Source organism: Sinocyclocheilus grahami, unplaced genomic scaffold, assembly GCF_001515645.1.
Source record: "Sinocyclocheilus grahami isolate Dianchi unplaced genomic scaffold, SAMN03320097.WGS_v1.1 scaffold31.1, whole genome shotgun sequence".
Classification (NCBI taxonomy): domain Eukaryota; kingdom Metazoa; phylum Chordata; class Actinopteri; order Cypriniformes; family Cyprinidae; genus Sinocyclocheilus; species Sinocyclocheilus grahami.
This window is the reverse complement of record NW_015505210.1, coordinates 4,699,260-4,717,512: the sequence shown is the minus strand read 5'-3', so window position 1 is coordinate 4,717,512 and position 18,253 is coordinate 4,699,260. Positions and strand designations below refer to the sequence as shown.

The 18,253-nt window shown below is 38.0% G+C and overlaps 1 protein-coding gene across 1 annotated transcript in view; it reads right to left on the bottom strand.

The window, feature by feature from the left end:
* LOC107576207 (spectrin beta chain, non-erythrocytic 4) overlaps positions 1-18,253 on the bottom strand; it is a 65,094-nt gene that overhangs the window by 18,572 nt on the left and 28,269 nt on the right. Inside the window, 8 exon segments of the mRNA XM_016262436.1 lie at positions 124-369; positions 472-676; positions 858-988; positions 1,585-1,863; positions 1,937-2,026; positions 2,109-2,333; positions 5,836-6,099; positions 16,918-17,066. Of these exon segments, the coding sequence (XP_016117922.1) occupies positions 124-369; positions 472-676; positions 858-988; positions 1,585-1,863; positions 1,937-2,026; positions 2,109-2,333; positions 5,836-6,099; positions 16,918-17,066 (1,589 nt within the window).

The following is an 18,253-nucleotide window of genomic DNA, read 5'->3' as shown; positions in this document are numbered from 1 at the left end:
CCCATGAGCAATAGTGACAGTGATAGTTAAGTATAAGTACTAGTTATAATAATGATGGCCTTGGCAAAGCACTCAGTTAAGACGACTTAATTAATCACATGTCCTGCATTTCCTCCTTCATACCTCTTGGCAGTCAGAGAAGAACTTGTGTAACTGGTGTGAAGCAGCAAGCATCTGTCCTCGCGTCTCCATCAGCTCCAGCAGATCCGCCCAGGCCTCGTTCACCCCATCCTTCCATTCAGCGATGGTGGCTGCATCCCCATGCCCGTAATCTATGAGCTCATCAACCATCTGGTTGACAGCTGTGACCCTCTCCTGCCCCAGGCTCCCAGTCTCCGATGCAAACTCTGTGAATTTCTCCTGCAGAATCTGCAGGATCAGGATTTGAGTGTTAAGAAATGGAAGAATTACAAGAGCTACAGCTGATCATGTTTAGGGGCAGATAAATATGAAATAGCTGAAGCAACTGACCGTGACATGCTCGAAGTCCTGTCCGAGTTCAGTGGAGCTGGCGATGACCTCCCTCTCTGCTATCCACTGCTCAAGTTCATCCACCTCCCTGTTGAGCTGATAGAGCCAGTACTGCTGCTCCAGACGAGACTTCCTCTCCTCCACCAGGTCCTTCAGAGACACGTACAGCCTGTCGATCTGAGACTGATGCTTACTGATCTGCTCACTGAGGCACAAGCACACAAACACACATAGATTTCATTCAAAGGAAAAAAAATCTTGAAAGGTGTTATCACTGGAGTACAAAGAATGACATCTGTGATGGCACAAAAGTGAAACTAGATAAGCAAAAGATTGTTGTGTGTTTGTATGCTTGATTGGGTCAGTAAGTACTGCTGCTCATTTACCAGTCTGGATGTCCGAGCTCCAGCAGCTGTCTGCACTGCTGAGAAAGCATTCCGATGGTCTCAGCATAGTCCTCTATGGTCTGCTCTAGCACCAGCTGTTTCTTCAGCAGCTGCAGAGTACTGGCTTCATCCTTAAGTGAGAGAGGACACAGCTCAGATACACACTGCTCCAATGTCATCATCTATAACAGGGGTGTCAAGCTCAATTCCTGGAGGGCCAGAGCCCTGCAGAGTTTAGATTCAACCCTAATTAAACACACCTGATCCAACTAATCAAGTCCTTCAAGCTTATTTGAAAGCTACATGGTATGGGTGTTGGAGCAGGGTTGCAACAAAACTCTGCAGGGCTCCGGCCCTCCAGGAATTGAGTTTGACACCGCTGCTCTTACTTGTTTCCTAGCTTTCTAATAAAACTAGCACTGTTTATTATGAGAATATTTTTGACTCTGTGATGAATTGTTTATGTTCCTCTATTGTAAGTCACTTTGGATAACAGCATCTGCAAAATGCATAAACATACATTTTAAAATTTTTTAGATGTATGTACTTTATGTACCATATATAATGTACATAATGTATGTGTGTGTATATATACGAGCCAGAAAGCTAACATTTTGTTTATTTGATACTGTTTTATTTAAACAATATTTTACCCAATACTTATCACCCCGGTATGGCTGTTAGGTGTTTCCCACCCCCACATGACCTGTCTGTTCTCTTCTCCTACCTTTCCCGTCTCTTCATTCATCATGTGCAGTTCCTGCTCGCTGAGCCAGGCCTCCACCTCTCCCGCATCAAAGTAGTACTGCTGCGCCTGGTACATGACATCCAGCCGGAGCTGCCGGTGCTCGGTCTCGGTCCACAGCGCCTCCCACAGCTGATGGAGCTGCTCCATGCCAGCCCTGATGCTGTCTGCCTCCGGACTGCGGATGGACGCGATCACCCCTGCTCTCTCCAGAACATCCTCCACACGCCCACGATGACCTTGAAGCTCTCTCTGCAGACTCTAAGAGGAGATGACCATGAGAAACAGAGCCTTGAGAGTTCTGTTCAGTAGAGTTTTTTTGATGCTGTCTTACTTGATTCTTCTTCATGAGTTGCTGTACAGCTTGTAAACTTGTGCCATGTTCCTGAGAAGTGGCCACTGGAAGACGCTCTTGTATCCACAACTGCAGACAAACACATTCACAACATGTTGCACATTTCAAAATGTATTAGAGCTAATAGTTATAATGAGGTTGCTAAACTCACAATTTCATCCTCAAGGTCACGGCCCACTTGGTGCACTTCTTTAGAGGCCAGCAGGATACGACGTCTCTCTTTCAGAGGCTCAATCAGTCGTACAATTCGCGTTTCCACCCCGGCTTGTCTCTCAGACACCTTTTCCATCACCTGCCCCTTCTGAGGGATGGAGGCCGCCTGGGCCTGCAGCTCTCCAACCTCTTTATACCACTCCTCCATCTGACACTCCATCGTCTGTTAGAGGTGAAGGTGGAGTGAACATGATGAATGAGCAAAAGAACATCAATGAAGAGGTTGTTTGAAGTGTGGAACAGGAAGGACGGACAGGAGAATGAAGTGGATGTCAAAGAGAGAAGGTGGGAGAGATACAAAGTTCAGCACAGAGGAGCACATTTAAAAATGTCGACAGTATAGATAGTGGGAAAGAGGAGAGGAAGAACACCAAAAAGACCAAAGGAGACAGGAAGTGAGTTATGACATCATCATAAACCTTTCAAACTTCCAAAGAAAACACTCATCAATGTTAAAATGTGCTTGTAAAAAGCTTGATTCCTTAAAAATGGCAAATTACACTAGGTTTGATAGCAAAGATATCAGGACATACACTAACATTCAAAGGTTTGGTGTCAGAAAGAAATTAATACTTCAGCAAGGATGCATTACATTTATTGAAAGTGACCGTAGTACGGTGGCCGTGAAGTGCAAAGCAGATCACAATTCTGAAAACAAAAGAACAACTTACAAACGCAAATGCAAGTCTAAAAAACAAAATAACAATTCAGAAAGCACAACAACAATTCAGAAAACATTATAACAAGTCAGAAAACACAATGACAAATTTGAAAACAAAATAACAATCAGAAAACACAACGACAAATCAGACAAACCGGAAGAGGTAGGTATAGTTTGAGACAGCGCCATTGGTTTGGGATTACTCACCGCTGACTGGACGAGACATCTGTCAATCAACGTATACAGGGTGTTTATTTACATTTAGTTAAAAGTGGCTGTAAATCATCAGCTCCTGTGGTGCAGATGGATGAGTGCTTGCCCTTGGCTTTTTGATGTGATCGACAAAGGTTCGATCCCACCTTTTGCCAAACTTTTTTTTCCTCCCTTTTCAAATCTCGTATTAGCAATGGATTATATTTACACTAAGTGCAAATACCTATTTACACTGTTAAAATAGCAGGATTTCTACTATCAAGTATACTACTTGTTGCAAATAGTGGCAATTATCTGCACTTCAGTATTGCAGTACATTATAAAACAGTATGCAATAATAACATATTGAGTGTAAATTATAATTTTAATTATTAAATGGATGCCACCTTATTGGTACAATAAAGCCCTCCCTACACCTACCCTAACCCTACCCGATAGTTTATTTTCAACTTTTTGATTATTTCCTTAATTTTTATTGAAAATAAATGCCTTTACGATGTGATATGAGATTTGAAAAGGGAGAAAAAAAAGTTTGTCAAAAGGTGGGATAGAACCCGGGTCGATCGCGTCAAAAAGCCAACGTCAAGCGCTTATCCATCTGCACCACAGGAGCTGATGATTTACAGCCACTTTTAACTAAATGTAAATAAACCCCCCGTATTTTTTGATTGACAGATGTCTCGTCCAGTCAGCGGTGAGTAATCCCAAACCAATGGCGCTGTCTCAAACTATACCTACCTTTTCCGGTTTGTCTGATTTGTCATTGTGTTTTCTGATTGTTATTTTGTTTTCGAATTTTTCATTGTGTTTTCTGACTTGTTATAATGTTTTCTGAATTGTTGTTGTGCTTTCTGAATTGTTATTTTGTTTTTTAGACTTGCATTTGCGTTTGTAATTTGTTATTTTGTTTTCAGAATTGTGATTTGCTTTGCACTTCTCGGCCACCGTACCGTAAAGACATTTATGAAGACATAATTTCAAATAAATGCTGTTCTACTGAGCGTTACATTCATCAAATAATCTTGAGAATAAAGCATTACAGTTTCAAAAATATTAAACAGCACAACTATTTCAACATTGATAATAATAATAATAATAATAATAAATGTTTCTTTAACAGCAAATCGGCATATTATTAATGATTTCTGATCATGTGACACTGAAGACTGAAGACTAATGATGCTCAAAATTCAACTTTGATCACAGGAACATTTTTTTAAAGTTAACAAAATTTTTAAATATATTAAAAATAGAAAACAGCTATTTTAAATTGTAATAATATTTCACAATATTACTGTTTTTACTGTATTTTTGATCAAATAAATGCAGCCTAAATACCAAACCCAAACTTTTGAATGGGTAGTGTAAAAAAAGATCCACATGCCATAACCCATTCGGGTCAGATGTTACATAAATTAAGACAGTGAAGTGAACCAGAGTAAATGACCAATCCAAACTCATATATCAAGGGCTACAGTAATGGGATTCAAACCTGTGACCTACTATTACAAACACACCATTGCTATTTTCATTCTGAAATGAGACGCAGCAATTCATTGACTGTATCCGTGTGACGCAGCTGACACAGAACAGCATATGCTGTTTACTACCAGCGGATATTCTCCAAAATGGCGCTACAGGGTGATGCGGAGGAGACGAATTGTTGAATAAAGTTTTTTTTTTTCTTTTGCGCACAAAAAGTATTCTCGTAGCTTTGTATAATTGCAGATGAACCACTGATGTCACAAGGATTATTTTACAGATCTCCTTGCTACGTTTCTGGACTTGGGACAACATTTCAGTTGTGTTGCTGTCTATGCAGGGTCAGACAGTTCTCAGATTCCATCAAAAATATCTTAATTTGTGTTCCGAAGATGAACGAAGGTCTTACGGGTTTGAAACGACATGAGGGGGAGTAATTAACGACAGAATTTTCATTTTTGGGTGAACTAACCCTTTAAACACAGTTAACGTCAAACTAGAAGAGACTTCATGTACTGCATTATTATTAATAACTGCATATTATTCCTACTATTACAAAAAATTCAAATGAACCTTAAAAAGAATCTAGAATCAGAATTACTACTTGAAATGTTTCATTTTGACTGGCATACCTAAAAACATATTTAAAAAATATTTTAGAGAGCTTAAATTTTGAATTACAGTAAATGCTACTGAAGACAAAATGTTTGAAATATGCTGATGTATAAAAGGACAGGAAATAAAACACAATAAAAACCACACACTCCCATACACACACACACACAAACACAGGCGCTTCATAGGACTGGTCATTCTGCATTGACCGCTATCTATGATGCACACATGAAATATATTCTGGTGAAGACTGATGGGAATTTAAAGAATGTAGAAGCAAATTGAAAGAAAGAGAGAGGGTGTGTGCAAATCAAGAAAGCGAAATGAAGATGCTACAATACCGCTGATGGTGATGAGGGTGGAGTGACGTGGGGACAGAGCTGAAACTGAACTCAGATCAGCTGAGAGCCATGGCATGCTGTCAGAGAGGAGAGCCACACCAGCGACATGAATCACACTCATACGGTGGACAGTGATGAGGCTCATATTACCAGTAAATGCAGCAGTGGAAAATAAAATAAAAGTCTTCAGCGCAGGAAAGAAATAAAGAGCAAATTAAAGGCATGTTGGAAACCAGCAATCTAACAGATCAAAAATAAAAGCAAGATCTGGAGGAAACATCATCTTGTTGATGCACAAAACGTGTGAGGCTGAAAGCTGCTGATACATGTGTCTGTGAAATGAGAGTAAAGACCTGTAGTTTCTTCAGCTGCTTGTTGACTGTGGTCAGGTCCTGGCCGTAGTCCACGTGTGCCAGGTGTCCCTCAAGCTGCTCGAGTCGCTGGTCCAGGCTGGAGTAGCTCTGTACCAGCAGGTCGGCCCGGTTGGCCTCGAACAGCTGCCGGGCTTTGGCTTGTGTGGTGCTCTCCAGATCCTGCCAGCACTCACGGATCTCCTCCAGCTTCTTCTTCACCAGCTCGCTCAGCTCCGGCTTCTCCTGCATTAACCTCAGGCCCTCCTGAGAAAATCAGTAATCAAAGGTGAAAACTAGTGGCACAAAATGGAACTGCACAAATAAATGATAGCATCCAGATAGGATTCCCAAACACTGCTACCCTTGTGAAAAAATAAAAAATAAAATAAATTCCAAAAGTGCATTTTAGCATATTATTAGTGTTTATTATGGAAATATGTATTTCTAAGTGTAGGCTGAATATGTTTTCAGATGCTTATTTGCATGTTATTTATAATTAAATTATTATAATTATAGTTTAAATGTATATTAAATGTAATTAGTTGAACCTAACAGTGCTTTTTTACCTAAATATTACAACTTTATATGTAATTTCATAATTGAAGTAGTGATAAAACTTGTATGTCATGTATTTAAACATATTTGTAATTACACATTTCATATACATATTTTTCCTACGTTACATTTTTCCTATGTTGTTCAACACAAAATAAGTGTATACAATATATATATATATATATATATATATATATATATATATATATATATATATATATATATATATATATATAATTGAAGACAATATTAGTAGCCCCCCTATGAAATTTCAGTTCGTTTTCAGAGATTTCCCAAGTGATGTTTAAATGACTTCTCAAAACTAAACAAGCGCATAAAAGCCAACATGGAAACAACAATAGCATAAACATCCTCCATCTCTGCTTTTAGCAATAAAAGCACAAAAAAAAATACACTGGCTAAATCTGATGAACTAGTCATTATCAGCTCACAGTGATCACAGCTCGGTGTAACAGAGTGCTGAGGACTGTGATTCACACGAGTACAGTTGGCCGCATCTGGACTCCAGCCTACCTAAAAGAAAACCGCACCTGCGTCACTTCAGATCAGCTCAGGACAGAGAAAGCTGATCCAACGATGAGAGCAGATGCTCCATCACAGACACACACAGATTATAAAACTGCTGAAGACACTCATCTGTGCCTCCTCATTTAGATTAAAAAGTTAGAACTATAGAAACAGTGCATAAAGCTATTAGCTACTTTCACTATTACTACAGTTGTGAAAAAGAAGTGCGCTTAATTGTATAGAATGTGAATTGTGGTGTACTTCAGATCTTTTAAGTATATTTTTTAAAGAACTCTACTTGCTGATAATATAATATTAATTAAATAAAACACCACTTTAGAGTACAGCTAAGTACACACTTAAGTACACTTTTAAAAGTGCACTTTGTAATAAAGTCAAATTAAAAGTTGTAAAGTACATCTTAAATCATTGTTTTTAATAATCTTTTGTCATTCTTTAAAGAAATATGCCACAGCCATATCAACCTGCAGCCCAAGACAGGTTGCCCACTGAAGCTAAGCAGGGTTGTACCTGGATGGGAGACCTCCTGGGAAATCTAGGTTGCCGTTGGAAGAGGTATCAGGGAGGCCAGCAGGGGGTGCTCACCCTGTGGTCTGTGTGGGTCCTAACGCCCCAGTGTAGTAGTCTCAGCCTCGGATGTTACGCCCACTGACCGCTGGCTGACCGTCTGATGCATACGGCACACAAAAGTGGAAACACTTAAGGAGTTTCGAAGTCGTCATCGGATTGGTTGAATTATACAGGATTTCCGGGAGACGTGTGTGTCGCTTTCTATAACGTTCCGCCTGGAAACAAAGATGCCGTGATGCCAAAACCCCTCACGAAAGAAGAAAGCCGTCGTGTTTACAACTGTGATGACGAGCGCTTATCACGATCAAGTAAACACTGGATTTTCAAAAGTATGTGAAATATTCAGTTTGCGGCATAGAATCTTTCAAATATGTCAGCGTTTTACACATCCGGCCTGTTATTGTGGCGACATTTCCACGGCTCGAAACGTGACGCTGAACGAAACAAACTGTGATTGGTTGTTTGACATGTCCGTCAAACGGCCTCATGGGTGGGCCTTGGCCAATAAAAGCTGCCATGGATTCCAGATCCGTCAGTCTGAAGGTCTGGCTATGCAAGACTACCAGTATAGTGACGGGGTCACTATATTGTAAAAAGCACCGTCCTACAGATAAGACGTTAAACCGAGGTCCTGACTCTCTGTGGTCAATCCCATGGCACTTCTCGTAAAAGAGTAGGGGTGTAACCCCAGTGTCTTGGCCAAATTGCCACCACTGACCCTTGTCAATCATGGCCTCCTAATAATCCCTATTCATTGAGTTGGCTCTATGACTCTCTCTCCTCTCCACCTGTAGCTGGTGTGTGGTGAGCGCACACTGCTGCACACTGGTGGTGGTTGAGGAGAGACCCCCCACATGATTGTAAAGCACTTTGGGTGTACAGCAATACACAATAAAGTGCTATATAAATGCCTCATTCATCCATTCATTCAAGTACTGTACACTTATTTTGATGTGTTGAATAACATACTAAAGCACATGTAAAATGCTTGATTAAGTGTAGTGTGTTATTCAATATTACATTTAAAGTTAATATATTTTAAATGTAATAATTCCTCATTACAAATGCTTAATTGCAAAAATATTTAAATACTTCACATACAAGTTTCAATAGAAATGAATAGATATTTAAATTTATCATTAGCAATGTTTCACATTTGCATACTTAAAGGGATAGTTTACCCAAAAATGAAAATTCTGTCATTAATTGCTCACTCTCATGTCATTCTAAACCCGTAAAATTAAGATATTTTTGATGAAATCCGAGAGCTTTCTGACCCTGCATAAACAGCAACGCAACAGAAATGTTGCCAGACCAGGAATGTAGTAAGCACTGCGTTAAAATAGTCCATGTGACATCAGTGGTTCAACTGTAATTTTATGAAGCTATGAGAATATTTTTGTGTGCAAAGAAAACAAAAATAACGACTTTTTAACAATTCTTATCCACTGTGCATCATCAGCTGCAGGGCTTGTTTATGAGCAGAGGAATGGACACGCATGCGTCGAACATTTCAGTTGCATTGCTCTCTATGGAGAGTCAGAAAGCTGTCAGATTTCATCAAAAATATCTTAATTTGTGTTCCAAAGATGAACGGAGGTCTTACGGGTTTGGAACGACATGAGGGTGAGTAATTAATGACAGAATTTGTATTTTTGGGTGAACCCCAATACAGTATATATTTTAACAGTATATTATATATATTTTTTAACAGTACTCTAAATGGGCTGAAGTGTACTTCTTTTTCACAAGGGTAGTGCTCATAGTGTTAGGGGTTTGATCCTAATTATTAAGAGTTGGCATGTAACTCCCACAAACTTTTGCATGGAAAAGGTCAACAATCACTCAAATGTTCTGTGGAAAATGTAAAAACCTATTTATATCTCATTGTTTCTGTTTTGTTTCATTGTTCGTTCACCAAATACTCTTGTGCAAAAGATGTTTTTAGCGAACATTTGTATTTGAATGTATTACAGACAGGTCTACTAAAGCTGGCACGAGCGCAGACTAAACTGGTACACCTCACACACACACACACACACACACACACACACACACACACTGCCCCTCCCCCCACCTGATCTCTACACAGACCACGGGGTCCTAAAACACACATGCACATACACACACATGAAGCGTCCCTCCCCCAACACAGCCAACTATTATAATTCATTCTCTATTTCAGGACTGGCTGAAGGGAAGGGGGTTGGTACAGCGATACAGCAGTGACCATGGAAATGATGCCCAAGAGCACAGGAATCAGACCGGCTGCTTCCCACACACACACACACACACACACACACACACACACACACAGCCAATCAGTGACATCACAGGCTATCTAAAGTATGTGAAAAAACATGGAAAAAAATTGTGTAGGATTTTGTGGTCAATTTCAAATAATTACAAAGAAACAATAATATTTTCTTGGACAATGTGAATGCAGCACAATTTTCTTTGTTTTATTAACTTGGATAAATCTTTTTTTTTTTTTTTGCAGTGCATGTACAGCATATGTTATCCAATTAAAGGATAATTACATAATATATTGAAAAATTAACCATTTGACCTTTTTTAAACTCTGGGTTAATACAGTTTACACTCTGGAATAAGAAATGTTTCACATTTATGAGTCCTGCCCGAGGTGCAGTGCTAAACTAAATGATGCTTATTTAATTAAATATTCATGCTTTTTAAATATGTAAATTAGAGGTTAACCCAGAATGATGATTATAATGTCCAAACACATGATTTAGCTCACACTGACATACATAATGAAAATAAATGATTAATACGGCATTAAAATGAATGATTTATTTTATTTCTACATTGCCAATCAGCCGAACACGTATGTGATTTGAACACTGCATGGAGGCATGTAACGGTGGTTTCCACATTATTAGCGTCTCTCTGTGATGTTGCATATGTGCAATCTGATGGGAGTCTATCCCAGTCGGGCACGTCACATTTCAGCAGCTGCTGCTAAGTCTTTTTTTTTGATGTGAGAAGAAAGCTGGGAAATAGGACAAGTGATCTCTAAAGGTTACATTAGCTGTGTATTATATATGGATATTTATTGCTCTGTTGTCCTGAAGATGAGATAAGAACACAGAAGCTGAGAAAGGGGGCGTTTACATGACACCGTTTTCAACTGAAAAGGAAAAACCTTTTATGCATTTTGGCCGAAAAATGGTTCTTCCACATGACAACATCACTGTGAAAACCCTGCTTTGGAGGCTTTATTTTGTGAGCTGGAGGACTGTAGTGGTTTTGGTGTGCAGTAGAGCGGCTTCACGCAGCAGAACTGGGTTAAACATGGTGCTGCGAGAGGCTTTACGTAACATCTCTCTCTCGATGACAGCCTCTCGTTCTCTTTGCCTCCTCAGGAAGCTGGCCTGAGCTCCCAACATGCACCGCGTGCGCTCACAGTCACATCGTCGACTTCAGCGTCAGCGTGCTGTGGCGATGACAAAACACTAAAGAGTGTACACTTGAGAGAAGAGTGGGTGTGGGAGAGGTGGGTGGTGGGAGGAGTAAGACGGATAATCTGTGTCTGAGTGTCTAATGAGTCACAATGTAGGACTCTTGAAGTTTCATCAAAGCGGTATTGTCTCTGTGATTTTGCATGTCCTTTCAAGATGGCAGCAAGCTAAAATCAGATTATTGAAACGTCGGTAATTAATATGCATGAGATCACATGCATGTGAACACATAAGGAACCAATGACACGTAATATTGAACCGGTGAGGTACCATATTGCTCTGGGAATTCGTTTCCCCAGGCCCAGCTGTTAGCACGATTCCCAATGGCGTGAAACATAATAAATACCCTCCAGGAAACATTGTTTTGGCAGGAGATATTATGCTAATATCAAAAAGTCCTTTAAGGATGAAAACAATAATTTAAGAGCAATTGTAAGAAATGGAGAAGGATTAATTGAAGATGGATTAAAAATTTATGAGGGGCCAAGAAAAACTATTTGAACAACACTTTATTTTGGGGTGATGTAGTTACACATTACATGCACTTACTATAGTAACGTTAATTTATGCATAATTACAAGCAACTAATCCTACGCCAAACCCTAATCCTAACTTTATAGTAAGTACCTAATTATTATTACTCGGAGCCTGTTTGTATAATGACAATATAACAAGTTCATCTACAAGCGTTACCAAAAGTGGACAGTAAAAAATACATCTTGGTGATTATTTGTTAATGTTTTTCATTTGTAGCTTCTGATAGTTACAATTTTCATTTATAGTATTTTTTTCTGCTTTAGCTCTAGTTATACATATCACATAAAAAATGTGTACGTTATTTTATTTATTTATTTTTTGGGTGCCGTAAGAGGAAATAATTGATCAATTCATATTGACAATATGTCTTTGTAAGTTACTTACATGGAAGTATTTGTCACAGAAGGACAACAACATATATTGGTATGCATGTTTATATTATAAAACAAACAAACAAACAAAAAAGAGTGCTGTCACGAATGTCAAAAATGTCCATGACAATCATATCCAAATATTGTCCCTTAACAGAAAAGGTCTTTTCTGGAAATATATGGGTCAAAGACGATATGTCCCATTTTGGGGACCGCATCAAATTAAATTGACAAAAGTTATTTTATATACACAGCAATCATACTAAATGCAAGAAAAGTGTCTACTTTAAAGGGTTAGTTCACCCAAAAATGAAAATTCTGTCATTAATTACTCACCCTCATGTTGTTCGAAACCCGTAAGACCTTTGTTCATTTTCGGAACACAATTTACTTTTCTGGGCCTTGAACGTGGTAGTTACCTTGCTGTCTATGGGAGGGTCAGAGAGCCCTCAGATTTAATCAAAAATATCTTAAATTGTGTTCCGAAGATGAACGAAGGTCTTACGGGTTTGGAACAACACGAGGGTGAGTAATTAATGACAGAATTTTCATTTTTGGGTGAACTAAACCTTTAAAGGGGTCGTACGATGCGATTTCAAGTTTTCCTTTCTCTTTGGAGTGTTACAAGCTGATTGTGCATAGATAAGATCCCTGAAGTTGGAAAGACTAAAGTCTCAAAACCAAAGAGATATTCTTTATCAAAGTTAAGACTCTGCCACACCCCCCTAAAACGGCTCGTTCCAACACGCCCCCACATATCTACCTCACTATGTGGAAATATTTGCATAATGCTGCCCAAATGTGCATGCAAAGAAAAAAGGCGTGGTTTCAGTAACCGCAGTTAGTGTTGAAGCAGACTGTGCTTGTCGGAAGGAGGGATTTTGTAGAAAACGAAGCGTTTTAGAGAAGCGGGGCATAGAGGACCTACAATAATGTACAGTATTTGAAAACTAATGTGCTTTTTGAACATTAAAGCATGTCAACATATTCTGTTACACCAAATAATGATCTTTAAAAAAAGCATCATATGACCCCTTTAATGTTTCAAAAACTTTTGTGAAAAAGGGTGAGGGGGTGAGGAAAGCAGCACCTAGCAACAGATACATACTCTCCTCCCTTTCACTTGATTTGGCATGACTGCTCCATCTGACAGCTGCTGGGTTAGTGACATTGGATCAGAACTAGTCAAAACAGCATGCTGTAATTATAACGCATGTGTCCACTGCAAGAGTGAGGTGCTGCATAACGCTGTTTACTGGAAAATACAGATGAATGAACAGAAGCTCTTACTATATGAGCATGTAAAGAATATACTGCTGCATAACAATGTTATTATGTTTTGGCGAATTGGTGGCTAATTCGAATGAATCTGTACGATCGGATTCAAACGTTTTGGTACGATCTGCTGACGCCCCAGTGGCAGTTATATCTAGTTATGTTCACTCAATATCATCAACTCAAACTAAAATAAAATAAAAATAGCTGTATACAGTATGAATCGGAAATGAATTGCAGATAATGGAAACTCAACCAAAGCGACTCCTCTAAGTATCCCAATTCAAAGGCATCAACATGACTGACCATTAAAAAAATGTCAAACTCCACCCAATTCATGAGGACAGACCATAGCATAATATATGTTCCATTTTCATGATACTATATGATATTAGAAAGCAGGCATAATTGTAACACTCAATAAATGTAACCTTTCAGTGATGCATTTCAGTGCATCTGTGCACCAAGCACCTTTTGCTTTGCAATTGATGCCCTTAAAAATGGCCTAAAATGCTTAAATTCCTTACAAACTGTATTTTGTGTATGTATAGGGGTACATATAGGGTAGGTAAGACGTTTTTTCCCTTAACCTAGCAAACTAGGCATCATTTTTGACCACATATTTAGAAAGAGCCTGACATAGCAGCTGCATGTGATTGAGAGATGCACATGAGCAAAGCCATTTTAATGCTAAAAACAGCTTGCAGCATGTCAAAGTACATTTTATGCATGGCAGATGACATTGACACTGGACATGACCAGAGCAAATACAAATTTTGACAAATTAACACTTCGGGTTTGCTGAACAGTAGGACCAAGTAACTTTGGGGTTCTAGAAAGAAAAAACTGTCCAAACAAAGACGGATTTGACCCTTGTGAATACACCTGTGAACATGGTGAATGTGTAAAGCATTTATTTTAGCTTTGCAAGGCAAAGCTGTCCAAACGGGCCAAATTCAGCAGAAAATAAGAGCGCGGTACATGAATCCAGGGTGCTATTATAAATATGTAGCCAGCACAGTTCAGCATATTTCTATTCCTGGTAACTAGTTTAAGGTTATATGACAGAGAAATGAAATGGGCCCCAGTAGTGCTGGGCGGAATGCCGGATCATACCGAATACCGGTGTTTATTTTTGTTATGATATTAATTTTTTTAATACCGCAATACCGGTGTCTGTCGCTTAAACAATGTGACAACTGTTTGAAAGACATTTGACTGCTTTACACATGACCTGTCAGTGGCAGCTCCTGCCAGCCAGTTGAAGATTGAACCCCCACTCCAAAACAACCGCATAGCCATAGCATCTTTAGTGTAGATGCGTGTTGATTTTATCAGACGATGCCGCGATTATAAATGAGAGTGACTCCTGGTTAACATTAAAAGGAGTCGTGTTTAGTCACTATTTAGAGTGGTAATTTTGACAATATTCACTCATCGTGGCAGTAAAATAGGGCATTCTAAGTCAATATACTGCAGTATTTCCTCTCTCAATCAGTAGAAAATATGGTTAACACCCAGTCATGCATGAAAAAAAAAATACCGTCATGTACCATAAAACCGGTATAATTTTGAAAAATACCGTGATATTAATTTTTGGTCATACCGCCCAGCACTAGGCTCCAGCATTCAGCTGTCTATGGGAAATACTAGGTCAAGAGAAATCTGCACACACACACACACCCACACATCCTCACATGCTATCACACACTATCAATCATTTACATAATATTCTAGATGATTATGCTGGTAATATCAAACAAGCAGCCATGCAGTATAACCAACTTGAATTTCGTGATTACTTTGTGTCATTCGTTTTGGAGCCGTCTCGGTAGGCCAGATATTAATAGCGACTTTAATTTAGGCTTCAGTTGCAAAAATAGGCATTAAAGGAATAGTTCACTCAAAAATGAAAATTTGTTTAAGTACACTAACCCTCAGGCCATCCAAGAAGCAGATGAGTTTGTTTCTTCGTCGTAACAGATTTGGGGAAAGGCAGCATTCCATCACCTGTTCACCTATGGATCCTCTGCAGTGAATGGGTGCCGTCAGAATGAGAGTCCAAACAGCTGATAAAAACATCACAATAATCCATAAGTAATCCAGACCATGAATTAGTGGCTTGTGAAGTGAAAAGCTGTGTGTTTGTAACAAACAAATCCATCATTAAGACTTCAAGCTTTCAACTACAATAAGAGGTCTTCTTGTATGAATCAGAAGGGAAATATGAACAGATCAAGCACCATTTAAAAGTGAAAACAGTCCAAAACAGCTCTAAACAAATGTTGGTGGATTTTGATGTGAGAGGACAACAGGGGGTGGGATTTTTCACTGGAAAAATCATTATTATGGATTATGGACGATGGTTAAAAGTTAAAACGTCTTGATGGATTTGTTTCTTAAACATACAGCTTTTCACTTCACAAGACATTAACTGATGGACTGGAGTGGTGTGGATTACTTGTGGATTATTGTGATGTTTTTATCAGCTGTTTGGACTCTCATTCTGACGGCACCCATTCACTGCAGAGGATCCATTGGTGAGCAAGTGATGGAAAGCTAAATTTCTCCAAATCTGTTTCCACAAAGAAACAAACTCACACCTTGGATAGCAAATTTTCATTTTTGGGTGAACTAATCTTAATTTAAATCCTTTCTGTAGATCAGTTCAAACTCTGTATTTCAATGAATAAACTCTGATTTAACCAAGAAAACATACATATAAATATAACATTTTAAAATGTATATATATATATATATTGTTTTATTTCACCGACCCTGTCACAAACCCATATTATCTGTCCTGTCAGATTCATACACATATTCGAACTATTATGAGTAAAGACGTCTAATTGGTTCCTGGTAACTCACACTTACTGACCCCAAAATACAGTTGCATTCAATGTGAACATAAAATCAGAAGATCTTGGCATATCCAGAATACATCAAACACACAACCTTGTCAAACCATACACAACAACAGTATTCAGCAACATCGCTCGTCCTCTGTTATTGCAGCTGACCACAGAATAAAATGATTAATGGATTTTGCGAGATGATCATTCAAGACGAGGAGGTTGGGGGCCTTGGCAGCTGAAGACAGTCCATTCAATCCAACAGCAATGTCAATAAAACAGTGTAGCTGGCAGATTAAACAACATCAGTCTTTCAATCGGACATCAGTGTGCTACAAGCACCAGGGCTTTTTACATCTATCCAAAATTCACTTCAGAAACACTTTCAGTTACAGTAGCTATAGTATAATGTAATGCAATGCAATGCAATGTAATATAGCTGCTTGACTCTTCTCAACAAGCTGGGCAATCTGAGGTACAATTCATGTCCGTAGCACAAACAATGCAGGACAGAGTATTGGGATATTTAGTGGCATCAGATGATAATGTGTATAATCCATACAACCCCATAAATATGACTAAAAATAATTACTATGCAAAACAATATAGAAAGTGTGTGTGCACCACTATACGTAAATGATACACTAAGTGGATTTGCCCTTGTTAAATGCTATGCCATCTCTGATTACTGGCTCTGTTTCACACGAGTCGTTGACTATAATAGAATAGAATATTTCAAGGTGCCTAACAGCATTTTTCAAGCTAAGTGAAGAATGGCACAGAGCATTTGCACACACTTAATTATCTGACAGAGAAAATGCTTTTATATTAAGAGTATTAACTACGATTAGCCAAGATAGTGAGCACAGCATAACCCTGAGAACTTACTTTCTCCATCTTGTCCAGCCACTCCTTGTTCTGAGCAAGTTCTGCCATGAAGGTCTGGTGTTTTAGCCACTTCTTATGAAGCTTCTGAGTCTCGTCGCGGGAGGTGTCGCGAGCCATTAGCATCTTTTCTGCCACCCAATCACCAATCTGTGAAACACACATCAACACACACGTTAGGAGTCCCACTCAAATCTCATGTCTAAGAAAAATCGTGTGATCCTGTGGTCTGTGATATGATTTTCACACCTATTCAGTTATTTAAAAAAAGATATAAGCTGACATTAGCATACATATTTATACATATATACATTTAATTTAAATAATATTTCATTATCATTATATTAGTATCAGAGTCTGTGTGGCATACCAACATGCATATGCCATTTTTTCAAGTATCAAGAATATCATAAAACAGAAAAAAAATATTAGCGACTCTCTTTCAGAATTAAGAAGACAATGGTATTCATGACTCAAAAAAGCAAACGAACAAACATGTTTAAAAATTAGGCTATGAATAAAGCTTTGCGCGTGTAATGAAAAATGTTATTACTTTTTACTTTCACCACAATATATTTAGATTCAATAAATTACATTAAAAAATAAAAATAAAAATGTAATAAAAAATAAAATTAATTTAATAAAAAATTTACTTTTGCTTGAAATTCCACATAAAATAAAATGAACAGTACATTTCGAAGAACTTCATATATGTATTTTAACCTATATTTTTAAAGGATTTTTCTTACAAAGGATCATATAAACAATAACATTTGTGATACACTGCTTATAGAATGCATATAGAAAACAACACAAAACCTTAGTAAAACACTATTTTACACTAAAGTCTGTCCCTAAAGATTATGAAAAATGACCCACAGAAAGTTTCCAATGTGATCCCAAACAAAATATCACTTTATCGTTCCTCTTCAAACAACAGTACATCATATATCTTTTATTATATTTTATAGTAGTTGTCAAGTAAATGTACAGCAGTGACATGCATTACTTCATCAAAAACTATTTTAAACATCTTTATTATACGTGTTTATTTGTGATAAACATATAGTCAAACATTTGTTCTTTAAAAAAATATTTCGTCACACTGCAGGACTATTTAGGTGAACTGCAAAAAAAAAAAAAAGTTGGTTAAAACAGTGAAAACCGGTAAATGGACTAAAATATACACTTCACATACAGTAACATCAAGAAATGCATAAACATATTTCATGATGCAATATATAAAAATGGCAATATAATAATTAGAAAAAGTTGATGAGTACATTATATGTAAACTAATGGTGTATTTTGAAATATTATTATAATTACCACCTGAATC